At 41.2% G+C, this 17,907-nt stretch overlaps 1 protein-coding gene across 1 annotated transcript in view; it reads right to left on the bottom strand.

The window, feature by feature from the left end:
- The window catches only part of THSD7A (thrombospondin type 1 domain containing 7A), a 537,615-nt gene that overhangs the window by 108,190 nt on the left and 411,518 nt on the right, over positions 1-17,907 (bottom strand). The window contains exon 7 of the mRNA XM_056518919.1: positions 13,886-13,954. Within this exon, the coding sequence (XP_056374894.1) occupies positions 13,886-13,954 (69 nt within the window). The remainder of the gene's footprint in view (positions 1-13,885; positions 13,955-17,907) is intronic.

The following is a 17,907-nucleotide window of genomic DNA, read 5'->3' as shown; positions in this document are numbered from 1 at the left end:
TTTGGAACACAGTGCTCTCTGCTGACATCTCTGTCCATTTTAGGAACTGTCCAGGAGCAGCATATGTTTGCTATGGGGTTTTTCTCCTTCTCTGGACAGTTCTTCAAATGGACAGATATGTCAGCAGAGAGCTCTGTGCTCGTGATGTCAGCAGAGAGCTCTGTGTTCCAAAAAGAAAATAATTTCCTCTGTAGTATTCAGCAGTTAATAAGTACTGGAAGGATTAAGATTTTTTTTAATAGAAGTCATTTACAAATCTGTTTAACTTTCTGGCACCAGTTAATTAAAAAAAAAAGTTTTCCACCAGAGTACCCCTTTAAGAACTGTCCAGAGTAGGAGAAAAGATTCCCATAGCAAACATATGCTGCTCTGGACAGTTCCTAAAATGGACAGAGATGTCAGCAGAGAGCACTGTGCTCATGATGTCAGCAGGGAGCTCTTTGTTTCAAAAAGAAAATAATTTCCTCTGTAGTACTCAGCAGCTAATAAGTACTGGAAGAAATAAAAAAAATTTAATAGAAGTAATTTACAAATCTGTTTAACTTTCTGGCACCAGTTGATTGTTTTCCACCGGAATACCCCTTTAATCATGATTTTTTTTTAACTGGAAGGACATTTTTTGACTGTCTGGAACCGTCCTTCATCCTTAATTTAACGGGATATGTCCCACTTTCTGCAGTTCCAGCTCCCGGCATCAAGATCTGCTGGTCCGTCCTGGAGGTGTTGAGCAACATACTTACCATAGACATGTAATGGTGCTCTTGGAGGGAATTGGCCTATCCCTGGTTGGTCTCTTTTATTTATTGGTGGATGCCTACATAAAAAGTAACCCCCACTGGATGCACACCACTCCTCGTCAAAGGCTTTCTTGCCGAAACGCCAGCGTTGGAGTGGTGTCGCTCCGGTCTCCTCCTCCTCCCTACTTGGGATATTTTCTGTATGTATACCCCCTAATCTTGCACATATACCTTGTGGTGCTGCTTTTGACTTCTCTTATGGGACACTGGATAGTGCTATCTTTTACTATGTAATACTGTTGCACTTTAGTACTGTTTTGCATTATTGCACTTATAGGTATCCTGTTACTTGATTTATGCATAAGCACTTTATTGGGGACAGCAATATTTCATAATTGTATATTGTTATAAGGGTTACTGGAGGGGCTCGGAGTGACACCTTTTTGTTTTTTGCCACTTGTGTCGTCTCCCCTTGGGGATTGTTTCCTCTCTTGTTTTTATGCAACTTAATAAAGAAATATATGATTTATATGAATTGGTGAAATGACTCCTTTTTCTCTTGTGTGTATATACAGTGTGGTTTTTGGGAGATCATAGAGCACATAATATATTTGGGTCAGTTCTATTGATTATTTCACTTAATGGTGGTTATCCACTAACGTTATTATTAGACCCACAATCGAATACAGGTTTTTTGCCCTTCTCTCCCTAGAAGACTTTTCTGTACTGGAGAGCAAAACTGGCGCTTTTATGGTGGAATCATTTCAACCTTTCTTTGCCCTACGAACCATCGGGACCCAAAGATGTATGAACTCAAGGAGACGCATATGGAGTAACCAAAGAAATCTCAAGTAGCGATTACTCCAGAGGCTGCAATCATGTGAAGAGGCTATTGGAGCTTTGATGATTCTATTGATCCCTGATGTTACCACTTTGATGTCTGAAGGGGTGGGGGTAGGGCACCCATAGATTTCCTAAGTGACATCATTATGATGACCGGAGTCAGCTAGGTGTGTATCCAGAAATTTTAAATATGGAGGAAAATACAAATGATTCCTCCTTCGAAGGAAGGGAAGAAAAATGGCTCTACAATGCCACCTATAGGTTACAATTCTGCCCCCACTGAAGAAATAACCTAAACCAGACCCCCCATCTGTACACAGCTGTTTGGGGATTCTTGCCCCTCATCAGCGCAATCATATTAAGAGAAACACCAGAAATAAGTGCATGACGATCCAAAAAAGTTTAAATTAATAAAATACGTTATCGAACAAATATACTGAATGTGACAAACATTTAAAAACAAAGGTGCTGGAGGAACCAAATGACAGGTAGAGATTATGCACTTAGTATGAAGCTTAGTAACAAATGTGAATATAATCAATATGCATCATAGGGACCAGAGTGGTTACAGTACCGTATATACTCGAGTATAAGCCGAGTTTTTCAGCACAATTTTTCGTGCTGAAAATGCCCCCCTCGGCTTATACTCGAGTCAACTCTCCGCCTGTCTATCCCTTCTCAGTGGTCTTCAACCTGCGGACCTCCAGATGTTTCAAAACTACAACTCCCAGCACGCCCGGACAGCCATCGGCTGTCCGGGCATGCTGGGAGTTGTAGTTTTGAAACATCTGGAGGTCCGCAGGTTGAAGACCACTGCGGCATTCGTCATCATCCAGACCCCCCTTAAGTTTTATAGTCACCTCCCCTCGGTGGGAAGGAAGGTTGAGCTGGTCCGGGCCATATATGCTGCAGGGACCGTCCGGTGGGGAGGGTTAGTCATTCCGGGCTGTCCATCTTCACCGGGAGGCCCTCTTCTCCGCTCCGGGACGGCCCCCGACTAGTGACGTTGCCTTGACGACGACGCACAGGGGGATGATGACAGGGTGATGATGATGATGGGGGTGATGATGACGGGGGTGATGATGACGGGGGTGATGATTACGGGGTGGTGATGACGGGGTGATGATGACAGGGTGATTATGACAGGGTGATGATGATGACAGGGTGATGATGACAGGGTGATGATGACAGGGTGATGATGACAGGGTGATGATGACAGGGTGATGATGATGACAGGGTGATGATGACAGGGTGATGATGATGACAGGGTGGTGATGATGACAGGGTGATGATGACAGGGTGATGATGACAGGGTGATGATGATGACAGGGTGATGATGACAGGGTGATGATGACAGGGTGATTATGACAGGGTGATTATGATGACAGGGTGATGATGACGAGGGTGATGATGACAGGGTGATGATGACAGGGTGATGATGATGACAGGGTGATGATGATGACAGGGTGATGATGATGACAGGGTGATGATGATGACAGGGTGATGATGACAGGGTGATGATGACAGGGTGATTATGATGACAGGGTGGTGATGATGACAGGATGGTGATGATGACGGGGTGAGGATGACGGGGTGGTGATGATGACGGGGATGATGATGATGACAGGCGGTGATGATGACGGGGTGATGATGACAGGGTGATGATGACGTGTGTGATGATGACAGGGTGATGATGACAGGGTGATGATGACGGTGGGGGATGATGTATTTCCCACCCATGGCTTATAGTTGAGGCAATAACCTTTCCTGGGTTTTTGGGGTGAAATTAGGGGCCTCGGCTTATATTCGGGTGGGCTTATACTCGAGTATATACGGTATATTAAAAATAAGTAAAGTTGCATAGTGCATGAGACATAAATCACAGAGGTATACAAGAAAATCACACAAGAAAAAAAAAGCACATTATCACAGTATCATTACCACAATGGAGAGGAATGAATGTGCGAGCCTCCACCACCCAACGTTTCGCTCAAGGCTTCATCCGAGGCCCCGGATGAAGCCTTGAGCGAAACGTTGGGTGGTGGAGGCTCGCACGTTCAGTATATTTGTTCAATAAAGTATTTTATTAATTTAAACTTTTTTGGATCGTCATGCGCTTATTTCTGGTGTTTCTCTTAAAGGGGTTATCCAGGAGAAAACTATATCAACTGGCTCCAGAAAGTTAAACAGATTTGTAAATTACTTCTATTAAAAAATCTTAATCCTTTCAGTACTTATGAGCTTCTGAAGTTAAGGTTGTTCTTTTCTGTTTAAGTGCTCTCTGATGACACGTGTCTCGGGAACCGCCCAGTTTAGAAGAGGTTTGCTATGGGGATTTGCTTCAAAACTGGGCGGTTCCCGAGACAGGTGTCATCAGAGAGCACTTAGACAGAAAAGAACAACCTTAACTTCAGAAGCTCATAAGTACTGAAAGGATTAAGATTTTTTAATAGAAGTAATTTACAAATCTGTTTAATTTTCTGGAGCCAGTTGATATATAAAAAAAAGTTTTTTCCTGGATAACCCCTTTAACTGATGTTCATAGCGTAGGTCTGCTTTATCTTTGGGGCCCATGTTTAAAGTATTGAGCACAATCATACTGTCAACATTGGATGTCCAAAGCCACCATGACAAGGCAGTCTGCAACAAAATGTGATGCCAGGTCCCCATAATAGAAAGAATGAAATATATTGCCCCCCCCCCCCCCACTCCAGAGAAGATGTCAGCTCACGAGTCCCCATGATACATAGGACGAAATATTCCCCCCCCCCCTTCCTCTCCAGAGAAGATGTCAGCTCAATGACAATTATGTCAACATGTTGATTTTTTTCTTTTCTTGCAAAGACCCTTAAGACAACAACAACCCGGAGACTCATCTGCATATTCGTCAGGAAAGTCTTTGTAATGTTTTGACTGATTTCTAATGAACAGAATCTAAAATTTAGTTGATCAAGCCCGTTCCTAATTAATAAACATCTTTTCATGTAAATCCCGTAGTATGTTCTTTATTATTATTTATTATATTCTCTTGTTGTTGTTGTTGTTTTGTTGTTGCTGTTTTTGTTACTTTGCAACAATGAGGAGACAGCAGTCACTCCGGGTGCTCCCAAGGTTACCGGGGCTGGCGGAGCGCTCCTGTCAGCTGTGTAATATATGGGCAGATGTCGCTTGTCAATCAAGTCATGTAAGCGGCGCAAGTTATTTGCATAGTAATCTAGGAGGGCGGGGGGGGGGGGGGGGGGGGATATCAGCAACGAATACACGGATTGTTCCATATAACAAACACATATGTTACTGCAGAAAAGACATTGCTGGAAACATTTTCTGGTTGTTTTTTTTTATATACTGAGTAGGCAATATCTAATCTGTTCAAAGAGAGGTAAGAAAGATAGAAAGATAGATAGATAGATAGATATGAGATAGATATAAGACAGATCTGAGATAGATATGAGATAGATAGATAGATAGATAGATAGATAGATATGAGATAGATATGAGATAGATATGAGAGATAGATAGATATGAGATAGATATGAGATAGATATGAGATAGAGAGATAGATATGAGATAAATAGATAGATAGATATGAGATAGATATAAGATAGATATGAGATAGATATAAGATAGATAGATAGATAGATAGATAGATAGATACGAGATAGACATGAGATAGATAGATATGAGAGATAGATATGAGAGCTAGATAGATAGATAGATATGAGATATATAGATAGATATTAGATAGATATTATCTATATATATCTATATCTATATATATATATATATATGAGATAGATAGATATGAGAACAACCTTAACTTCAGAAGCTCATAAGTACTGAAAGGATTAAGATTTTTTAATAGAAGTAATTTACAAATCTGTTCAACTTTCTGGAGCCAAGTTTTTTTCCTGGATAACCCCTTTAAGATAAAGAGGGATAAGATAAAATTAAACTACTCCACTGCAGTAAAACGTATCCCCTAGGATATGGGATAACTTTTAAATCGCAGGAGGGTCCGACCACTGGGACCTCTGCAATCTCCTGCATGGAACCCCGGCAGTCCCCAGGAAGGGAGCGTGTTGACCCCCACACGAAGCGGCAGCCGACAGGCCCCCTCCATGGATGTCTGTGGGAGAGCTGGGGATACAATGTTCGGGTATGTCCGGCTCTCCCATAGAGGTACATGGAAGGGGAGTGTTGGCCACCGCTTAGTGCGGGGTCAGCACGCTCCCTTCCTGGGGACTGACCAGCAGTCGGACCCCCGCAATCTAAAACTTATCCTTTGCACTCGAGTACTACCTATTGAGTTTCTTACTAATTTTATACACAGTACCTTGGTGAGTATATACTGTTACCTATATCCAATTACTGTATAATAATAGACTCACTGGCTTATTATAGTGTGGAATATAGACAGGCCCGATGATCTCAGGCCATTCTATGAAAACATCCTTAGAAAACATCATCAGCGACCATAATGGAGGCCACTTACTGTAACATGAGATGAGATACTTGATATAAAATGACGACTGTTACGTCTTCTCTCCGTACAAGTGTCCCCTATGAAGAGGGATGAAGATCCTGGTAATATGCAATGGACCGTGCATGGCCGAGGCCTCGTTCTCCGGCAGTCTCTGATTACTTTTCACTACCATAAGATGATGTGCAGAGGGGGCATTTTATTTACTTATTTATTTACTTATTTATTATTATTATTATTATTATTATTAAAATAATAAATAAACAAATTATTATTATTATTTTTATTATTATAATTTTTTGTTATTATTTCTTTATTTTTTTATAAATGATAATGTCATTGTGTACCTTTATGGTTGACCACTTGGTAGGGCCTTCTTTATAATGTAATGTCCTCTCTGGTACCAACCCCCCTGAAGATTGTACAAATAAGCACCATACAGGGTAAAATACAATCTACTATTACTTAAAGGGGTACTCAAGTGAAAAACTTTTTCTTTTTAAATCAACTGGTGCCAGAAAGTTAAACAGATTTGTAAATTACTTCTATTAAAAAAATCTTAATCCTTCCTGTACTTATAAGCTGCTGAATACTACAGAGGAAATTCTTTTCCGTTTGAAACACAGAGCTCTCTGCTGACATCACGAGCACAGTGCTCTCTGCTGACATCTCTGTCCATTTTAGGAACTGTCCAGAGCAGCATATATTTTCTATGGGGAATTTCTACTACTCTGGACAGTTCCTAAAATGGACAGAGATGTCAGCAGAGAGCACTGTGGTCATGATGTCAGCAGAGAGCTCTGTGTTTCCAAAAGAAAATAATTTCTGCTGTAGTATTCAGCAGCTAATAAGTACTGGAAGGAGTAAGATTTTTTTAATTGAAGTAATTTACAAATCTGTTTAACTTTCTGGCACCAGTTAATTAAAAAAAAAAAGTTTTCCATCGGAGTACCCCTTTAAATAATAGCGTCATATAATACGCAAATAACACTTATGTAACACATAGTTACAGTACAAATATGCTGCACAACAGATAGATATGAGGTTATTTTTGCAGTATATGTTGGTGTTGGCAATGTGCAGCGCACATTGCCAACACCAACATATACTGCAAAAATAATATACCGTTCAGGTTTCTCAGCAACACACATAAAAAACACCGCCATACACCACTCAAAGAATACCAACACACAGTGACCAAATACCAGCCCCATACAAAAACATGGTCACCCATGAGGTCCGCCCTGTATACAGATCCGCCCCTGGTGCTTACATCACTTATCTATCGAATATTGGTATCATTAGAGATCCATTTTTTAGGAGAAACTTCCTGATTCCCAGGTCTCCAGAAGAAGTCCATTGTGCGCGGCAGGCCTGGTGTAAGAGTTTTTTGCCACCCAAGGCGAAAGCCAATTTTGCTGCCCCTTGACCCCGCCCATTGGCTCCTCCCGATGTATGAAGGTGCGCGCGATGTCAGGATGTTGGACGGACCTGACCTTAGTGATCGCCCCTGTCTGCCTCAGAGGTGGCGCCGCGCTCCTCCAGCAGGCTGAAAAAAGCTGATTATTACAGCACGGGTGGGTTGGGGGTAGCGTGGCGGGGTTTTGCTTGATGGGCAGGTGCTTCAGATGGGTAGGTGCTTCGGATACTGGCTAACTTTATTGCAGTAGGCAGAGCGGCAACACTATCAAGAGGGCGCTCTAGGCAGATGCCTATTTTGCCTATAGGCAGAGCCGGCCCTGGTGGGTGGTCCCAAGAGCTATATTACTACAGGGATTTGGGGAAAATTAGCATTTAAAGGGCTACTCCCGTGGAAAACAAATTTTTTTTTTTTTTTAAATCAACTGGTGCCAGAAAGTTAAACAGATTTGTAAATCCCTTCTATTAAAACAAATCTTAATCCTTCCAGTACTTTTTAGGGGCTGTATACTAAAGAAAATCCAAAAAAGAAATGCATTTCCTCTGATGTCATGACCACAGTGCTCTCTACTGACCTCTGCTGTCCATTTTAGGAACTGTCCAGAGCAGTATATGTTTGCTATGGGGATTTTCTCCTGCTCAGGACAGTTCCTAAAATGGACAGCAGAGGTCAGCAGAGAGCACTGTGGTCCTGACATCAGAGGAAATGCATTTCTTTTTTGGATTTCTCTTTAGTATACAGCCCCTAAAAAGTACTGGAAGGATTAAGATTTTTTTTTTTAATAGAAGGGATTTACAAATCTGTTTAACTTTCTGGCACCAGTTGATTAAAAAAAAAAAAAGTTTTCCACGGGAGTACCCCTTTAACTATAATACTCTTTGCTGGTCCTAAAGGGGGAACCTCCCTCTATTATATCCTACAAGGGCATACCGATAAGGAAGTACCCCTTTTGAGCTCCTATATGGGTCCATGCACACTACAAAAATTCAGCAAGGAATCCACACTGCCTGGACTTGGGTTACATTTTTTTTTTATTTTTTTACAAAAAAAAAAAACACAAAGTGATCTGATAGTTTAGTCTGTTTGGATTGTGAAGGCATTAAGTAGATTTTTGTTAACCTACTGAATGTTCTCTATCTTAAAGGAGATCTCCAGTGAAAATTAAAGAGAAAAACAGAGCTAATTTCTTTCAAAAAGACGCTCCCCGTCTATCTTCAGGTTGGGTGTGGTTCTGCAGCTCATTTCCATTGAAGTGAATGGAAGCCAGATGTGGAGCTGTTTTTGAAAGAAATAAGCTCTGTTTTTCTATTCCTGGATAACCCGTTTAACGTATCCCCTATCCCAGCGGTCGGGCCCCCTGCAAGTTCCATTCTATGGGAGAAAAGACCTGAGTACAGCTGTCGGGCATCATCGGCGCTCCCATAGAAATGAATGGAGCGCGTGCCATCTACCGGTAGACGACACCCACTCCTCACTAAGGGTGCTGGTGTCCCGTCCCCAGTGGTCGGACCCCTCCATGATCAGCTACTTATGCCCTATTCACAGTTAATTTTCGCCAGAGTACTCCTTTAAAGAGGTACTCCACTGGAAAACATTTTCTTTTAAATCAACTGGTGCCAGAAAGTTAAACAGATTTGTAAATTACTTCCATAAAAAAATCCTAATCCTTCCAGTACTTATCAGCTGCTGTATACTACAGAGGAAGTTCTTTTCATTTTGAATATTTCCTTTCTGTCTGACCACAGTGCTCTCTGCTGACATTAGGTAAGTAGAAGAAATCCCGGCACACACAATCTTGATGCAAATCACCTGAAGTGTTTATTCACAAGCGTACATAGTGATACAGCAGCTCACAGGATGCGTTTCGGTGGCCGAAATGCATCCTGTGAGCTGCTGTATCACTATGTACGCTTGTGAATAAACATTTGCATCAGGATTGTGTGTGCCGGGATTTCTTCTACTTACCTATTGCTTACGAGCACCACGCCAAGGTGACTAGTGCTGACTCCCACTACTTCTACCTACTCTCTGCTGACACCTCTGTCCATGTCAGGAACTGTCCAGAGCAGGAGAGGTTTGCTATGGGGATTTGCTCCTACTCTGGACAGTTTCTGACATGGACAGAGGTGTCAGCAGAGAGCACTGTGGTCAGACAGAAAGGAAATTCTAAAAGAAAAGAACTTCCTGTGGAGCAAACAGCAGCTGATAAGTACTGGAAGGATAAGGATTTTTAATAGAAGTAATTTACAGATCTGTTTAATAGTGTTGAGCGGCATAGGCCATATTTGAATTCGCGAATATTCGCGAATATATGGACGAATTTTTGTCATATATTCGCTAAATTCGCATATTCGTAATATTCGCGTTTTATTTTCGCATATGCGACAATTCGCGTATGCGAAAATTAGCATATGCGAAAATTAGCATATACAAAAATTAACATAAGCCCCAGTCTCACACAGTAGTATTAGAGCCTTCTTTACACCACATAAGCTGGAAGCAGAGAGGGATGATCACTGTGATGCGTACTGTGAAAAAAAAAAACGAATATTCATAATTACGAATATATAGTGCTATATTCGCGAATATTCGCGAGCAACACTACTGTTTAACTTTCTGGCACCAGTTGATTTAAAAGAAAATGTTTTCCAGTGGAGTACCCCTTTAAGTAGGAAGCATGACTACAGGATTTAAATAGGAAATTCGTAATCAATTCCTATTAAAAAGTTGCTTAAATTTTCATTTTATATGGATTTAAATAATTAAACAAGTAGTTACGAAGTTACTCTCTGGAGCTTAGTTAAAAAAAGACAACAGAGTAGGCTTACCTGCAGTCCTATGTAAATTCACAGATACTGATTAGTGATATGGGGAGGACGAGTTACACCAAATGACAAGCTCATCTCTGGTAAATCTCTGTTACACCTAGACTGCTTCTTATCTATCACAGTTGGGATAAAGTTCTATTCTTGAACCAGGAAGATCAGGATGAACATCTTAAAGGGGTACACCGCTGCCCCAGCATTTGGAACATTATGTTCCAAACACTTGAAGCGGGCGGCGGGGCTCATGATGTCCCACCACGCCCCCTCAATGCAAGGCTATGGGAGGGGGCGTGGCATGGCTTGGCGTGACTTCATGAAGAGCGTTGCTGTGACCTCACGACCCCCAACGCCCGCGCCCAGAGTTCTAAACAAACGCTCGTGATCAGACATATTATCCCCTATCCCAAAAATTATTTTAAAACATTGTAAAAAAAAAAAAAAATTTTTGATTTTCATTTTTTTTAAAATTAAAATTAGAGAACCATTAAAGGGGAGTACCCCTTTAATGGTTCTCTAATTTTTAATAAAAAAAATATATGAAAATCTAACAATTTATTTTTTTTTTACAATTTTTTAAAATAATTTTTTAAGCTTAATAATTTATTCCGCATTTTCGGACTGTTTAACACACAGGTCCCCGGTTACTTTAACTAGATTGTTTTTCGTTCGCGCTCGGTAAATTGTTTTTAGGCCCTCAGGAAAATTCATGAAACAGACGAACGATCGTCCCATTTATTACGCAGACTCTCTAAGGGGAATTTTTACGACGCGCCTCCTCGCCATGTAACTGCTTATTTTATTCCTTATAATTCATTTTAATAGAATCGTTTCCAAGAACAATCCTCCGCACGCTTGTTCCGGTGAAATATTACCGCGGCTCGTCTGTCCTTTATGAATGGCCGACCGTAACTAACAATACGGGAACCGATGCACGGGGTAAGGTTGGGGGGGAGGGGGGAAAAGATATTTAGCGACGACATCAGTGAAAATATGTGTAATACATTTTTAAATCTCTATTAACATAATGCAGCCCGAGATTAGCATAAAACCCTTTAATCCATCACGGCCCCGGATATCAATATATAATGGCTTAACCTTCTGAAACATTTATGGCAGAAGTGTTAATTTAAGATACTCCGAGAGGCGAACACTGTAATCTTTATATTACAACAATACTATGGTCATTCACCGTAATGGGAAACCGCAGCATAGAGTCTTACTATGTGTGTACAGATGTAGCAGAGCTGGTTTGTCATGTGACATTCTATTGGGTTTTCTCATAGGTGACAGTTAAAAAAAAAAGTGTCAAAATAAATAATCATAATAAAAACTGTTTAAAAATAAGTATACAAATAAATAATCACAATAAAAAATGTTGTATATAATATATTAAATATTATATTAAAATAAATAATATAAAATAATAATGTGACCCCACAGAGTGACCCAATAATTGCACCATAAAAAAGTAACAGAGTGCCAGGGAACATAAGTGGCCATCCACGGAGCTAGAGGGCCCCATAAGCAGTTGCAAAGTCCTTTGTAAACAGAGTAAAAGTGCCCATTTACTAGTTCAAAGTACCACCATAAGTAGAGTCAAGGTACTCGATATAGATATAGGGTGCCCCCAGAAACACTTCCAGATTGTGCCATTAATAGTTCAAGAGTGCCCCCTGTAGCCCAAGTGTTCCATAATACAGAGCTGGAGTGCCCCAGGAGTGCTCCCCGTAAACATTGTCAGCCATAGAGTGTACCCCCATAAAAAGTGTGAGAAATCTTCAAAAACAGATGCAGATTGTCCCTATAAACAATGTACCCCCATAAACAGTCTCAGAAGTTCCATAAACAGATACAGAGAACCCCCCGTAGACAGTGTCTGGAAACCCCAAAAACAAATGCAAAATACCTCCCCAACAGGCATTGACAGCCAAAAGAGAGTACCCCTATACACAGTTTTAGAAAGATCTACAAACAGATACAGAGCATCCCTATAAAGAGTGTCAGTTATAGAGAGTACCCCCATAAATTGGTTAGAAAGGTTCATAAAGAAAGGTTCTCTTATAAACAGTGTCAGCTATAGGGAGTATCCCTACAATAGTGTCAGGAAGCTCCATGAACAAACATAGGGCACCGTCACAAATGGCGTCAGCTGTAGAGAATACTGAACTAAATAGTTTTAAAACATTCCTACGAGTACCCTAACAAACAGGGGCAAAAAGCTCCATAAACAGATACAAAGTACCCACATAGACAGATAACCACAGATAACAATATCAATACCATCGACTCCACCATAAACAATACCACCAGCACCATGACCAACAACAACATCAATACCATCAACACCATGACCAACAACAACATCAATACCATCAACACCACCACAAACAATACCATCAACAACACCATGACCAACAATAATATCAATACCATCAACACCACCACAAACAATACCATCAACAACACCATGACCAACAATAATATCAATACCATCAACACCACCATAAACAATACCACCAACACCATGATCAATAACAATCTCAATACCACCAACACCACCACAAACAATACCACCAACACCATGATCAATATCAATACCACCACCACCACAAACAATACCACTAACACCACGACCAAGAACAATATCTATACCACCACCAACACTACCAACAGTGACACAATTAACACCACTAAAACCACCATGACCAACAGCAATATCAATACCACCAACACCACCACAAGCAATACCTCAAACACCTTGACCAACAACAATATCAACAACCCCTCCAACAGCAATACCACTAAACCAACAACATGACCACTACCACCATCAACTAAAACCATTACCGCCAGAAACAACACCACTGCGACCAACAACACCAACACCACGCCTACCAACAACAAATATCAATACCGTCAACAACATCAGAAAAATCAGTACCACCAACACCATGATCAACAACAATATCTATACCACGAATAGCACCACAAGCAATACCACCAATGCCAAGACCAACAACGTTATCAATACCACAAACAACGCCACCGACAGGAACACAACTAACACTACTACCACCAACAACAAAATCACTACCACCATAAACAGCACCACTACGACCAGCAACACATCCAACAAATTAAAATAAATATATTATTATTATTAATAATCATGACATCTACCTGTTTTTGTAATGGTTTTTCTTCATAATTTTTTTTTATATTTTATTGTAATTAAAACCATGAAACTTTACAGAAAATACAATCACAAAACCACTATGCGTGTCTTGTGGATGGAGGTTTTGGGCGGGGGCTTCTAGATTTCTACTACGGAGCCCCATGCTGTCCATGTGATGCCATAGGATATGGTAACATATATTGCAGGTGTATATACCCCTAGAAACAATGCTTCTAGAAGATAATATACACAACAAACCCTATGCATAACATTGGAGGCCTACAGAGGTGCAACATGACCCCAAAACATTGACGGGCATTTAATTTCTGCTCCAAACAACTGCAAGGTCGCCTTAATACAGTTGCGTGAATAAGCGCCAAATGGGAAGATATTAATTCAACTCACCTGTTATTTCGAAAGTAATTGACAGGAGCGGCGCCTCGCTGGACTTTGATGTGCCATACGCGTGGCTGTCTGAAATAGACAAATTAAAAAAAAAAACATTAAAAAATAAAAACTCATTACATTGTATTTTTTTTCTATTAGGCCAAGACTTTTCAAAGCATTTAATCAAATGCAAAGTATTCCAGAAGTTTTTTCGTAACAAAGTATCGAGTCGTCGTCTTTCATCTGTCTTCTCATTAGGCGCCGATGACCTCATTTAACATTCAGATATGGAAACGAGCTCATGCTTTATTAATTAGAAAACAATATCGTTTGTGTTGATGGTTTGAAGACACTGCTGGAGGGTTCCCTTCAGGGACGTAACACATATATTTCTCAATATCTGAATGAATTAGGATTCTCAATTAAAAAATTTATATTTTTTATGAAAGAGCCTTGACGGAATCTTCCCGCTGTTGGGTGCTCTTCTGAAGAACATCTTCGCCCGATATCAATAGGGTCATGGACTGGGCATAAGTGTGATCATGGACCCTTAAAGGGGTACTCCAAAGGAAAACATTTTTTTTCATCAACTGGTGCCAGAAAGTTAAACAGATTTGTAAATTACTTCTATTAAAAAAACCTAATCCTTCCAGTACTTATCAGCTGCTGTATAATACACAGGAAGCTCTTTTCTTTTTGAATTCCATTTCTGTCTGACCACAGTGCTCTCTGCTGACACCTCTGTTCACTTTAGGAACTGTCCAGAGCAGGAACAAATCCCCATAGCAAACTTCTCCTGCTCTGGACAGTTCCTGACATGAACAGAGGTGCCAACAGAGAGAACTGTGGTCAGACAGAAAGGAAATTAAAAAAGAAAAGAACATTGTCATGTCTGTCCTGGTCTGTGTTTACACACAGCTATTGGATTTGATGTGTGAACAGTTTTATGTTCTCTGGTCAGGGAATAGTTAATGTCTCTGGCTTTTTCAGCCTCAGACTCTGTTGTCCAATAGCCTTTAGGGTGTGTCTATTTAAAGTCAGCCCAGCCTAGCCTCAGTGCTGGTGATTGACTTCATTTCATCCTGACTTGCTGACATGTTGGATATGCTGCTGGGAGCTCTTGGTGGTACTTCATTTCATCTTGCTTTGGCCATGCTGCTAATGGAGGCTTTGGGTGAAACTCTTCTTATTTGAGCTTTTAATCTACTATCTCTGTTTTAGCATGCACTAAGTATTTTCTGGTTTTAGCCATGTTAGGTGGCATGCTCTTAGTGGATTTTAAGCTGTGTTTGTATAGTCTGTTTTAGGATTTGTTTATCCTTTCTGCTATGTGTCTGTTCACACTGTTTTCTTTTGTATCCGTTTAAGTGACGTTCTGTGTTTTATATTTCTGTTTTCCTACTGGGCCAGCATCCTGTCCACACTGGTGAGTGTGCCGCTGGCCAGTAGTCTATTTGGATTTAATATTAATGGCTACTCCTATAGTGGAGTGTCCAGTTTGTGTGTCCAGTGTGAACAGTGTGCTATGTTGTATCCCTGTTACCGCTCCATGGGGATTCCTTTCTACTGGGGGTGTTCGGAGGGATTGCTATTCCTGTCTTGTGTTCAGTGTGAACAGTGTTCTATAAATATATCCTGTGTATCTAGGCATCCCTATTACCTGTCCATGGGGACTTCGTGTCTACTGAAGGTTTGCATAGGGAATGCCAATATTCCTGTTTAGCGATAGATCCCGTTTACCTGTCTGTGAGGACTCAGAGGGTATTGTTATTCCTGTGTCTCCTGTGTCTACCGGAGGTTTTTCTAGGGGATTAAGCTTATTCCTGTTTTGTTCTGGAGTATGTTCAGACTCATCCATTTTCCTATCTGGTGTTTTGAACTATATATGTTTATTAGTTCTTTATTCAGATCTCTGGAGTTCAGTTTTGTAACCAATATTTATTAGTATGTGTCTTATTAGGCCCCTGCACTTTAGTTCAGGGAGGGACCGGCACCCAGTTGTCGATCCTCCGTGGATGGGCAAGTAGGCAGGGAGAGCGATTTTAGGGTCAGTTTAGGGCTCACTCTCCCTGTCCCCCGGTTGGTCCCTGACAAACTTCCTGTAGAGCATACAGCAGCTGATAAGTCCTGGAAGAATTAAGATTTTTAAATAGCAGAAATTTACAAATCTGTTTAACTTTCTGGCATCAGCTGATTTCCAGTGGAGTATCCGTGTAATGGCCCTACTGATATTTACTATGGAGTGAATTGTGGCCATTTGATGAAACACCCCATGATCTCATTGAATCCATATAAGTGTGGACCTCCAGTTATCTGCCTTTTGTTCAGAAACAGCGCCACTCTTGTCCTCAGGTGTGTGTGATATTGCAGCTTAGTTTTGTTGAACATAACATCAGGTCCGCGGCAGGAGATGTGAAATCTCGCCACACCCCCTCCATTCATGCCCCCTCCCATAGACATGAATGGAGGGGGCGTGGCGCGACACCACGAGGGGGAGTGGCATGACTTCCCGTCTCCAGTCCCGGAAACACAGAGGTTTCCGAGACTGGAGCAGCAGCGCGGCATAGAATGCAGGTGCTGCACAGAGACCGCGGAGGGGGGAGGGGGAGGGTACACCCAGTGGCGACGGCCCCTCCGCAATCAGACATCTTATCCCCTATCCAACTTCATCACACACATAAGATCAACTCTACCCTACCCCTCCATAGGTGGCCAAGAATCATAGTTGGGTTGACCTAATTCTTGGGTTCCTCTGTGTTTCTTAAAGGGGTTATCTTGTGAAGACAGCCCTTTTTTTGTATACCCTGTTTTGCCTTGAGCACATGGATCCAGCAATATCAGCTTTTTGATGAGTAGCAGGACTTTCTGCAATGTCATAGTCACTGATTGTTTTCAGTCAAAAAATGGGTTCTCTTGATGAAAAGTAATTTCTAGGTGCCATCAGCCATATGTATTTTGTGCAACTATCATGACATCATGGCTTCTCCATTAGATGCTCCAATTAGCCTGTGTTTATACGAGGGGCCCAAGGGTACTTAAAGGGGTATTCCAGATTAAAAAAAAAAATTAATCATATCAACTGGCTCCAGAAAGTTAAACAGATTTGTAATTTACTTCTATTAAAAAATCTTTAAATGATACTCAACCCCAAACATCTTATCCCCTATCCAAAGGAAGTTCTTTTCAGAGTAGGGGCAAATCCCCATAGCAAACTTATCCTACTCTGGAAAGTTCCCAAAATGGACAGAGGTGTCAGCAGAGAGCACTGTGGTCAGGCAGAAAGGAAATTCAAAAAGAAGTGGAGCACACAGCAGCTGATAAGTACTGGAAGGATGAAGATTTTAAAATACAAGTAATTTACAAATCAGTTTAACTTTCTGGCACCAGTTGATTTAAAAGAAAATGTTTCCCAGTGGAGTACCCCTTTAAAGGGGTACTCGGCCCTAAGACATCTTATCCCCTATCCAAAGGATAGGGGATAAGATGCCTGATTGCAGGGGTCCAGCCGCTGGGGACCCCCACAATCTTTCATGCAGCACCCCGCTATCATCAGCCTCCGGAGCTATCATCAGCCACCATAGGCTTGCATTGAGGGGGCGGAGCGTTACGTCACACGGGGGCGGAACAGTGATGTCATGATAAGATAGGGGATAAGATGTCCTAGAGCTGGAGTACCCCTTTAAGGGATTAAACAGTTGTGATCTGAGTCATCTCCAATCCTGGCCAGCTACAGTATATAACAGCTAAAAGCATAGCACTGGATCAACCTGTTCCCCATGTGGCAGTAGTATGTTTTTTTAAATTTATTTATAGGAGAGTAATATAATAATAATATATATATGCAATGGAGACTGTGGAGACCGCTCTCACTGAACATCCAGATTGCTCACCTGTGCCCGGGACCGGCCGGTACCGCCCTCGGCCAAAAGTCCAACCAACAAAAGAAGAAGGTCCGGCACGTTAGGTGGTGGATAAAATAAGCTTTCCTTTATTCACAAATCTTGACACGATTCACATACAGAAAAGGTCTGACGCGTTTC

Source organism: Hyla sarda, chromosome 5 (assembly GCF_029499605.1).
Source record: "Hyla sarda isolate aHylSar1 chromosome 5, aHylSar1.hap1, whole genome shotgun sequence".
Classification (NCBI taxonomy): domain Eukaryota; kingdom Metazoa; phylum Chordata; class Amphibia; order Anura; family Hylidae; genus Hyla; species Hyla sarda.
This window is presented reverse-complemented; position numbering and strand designations above follow the sequence as displayed.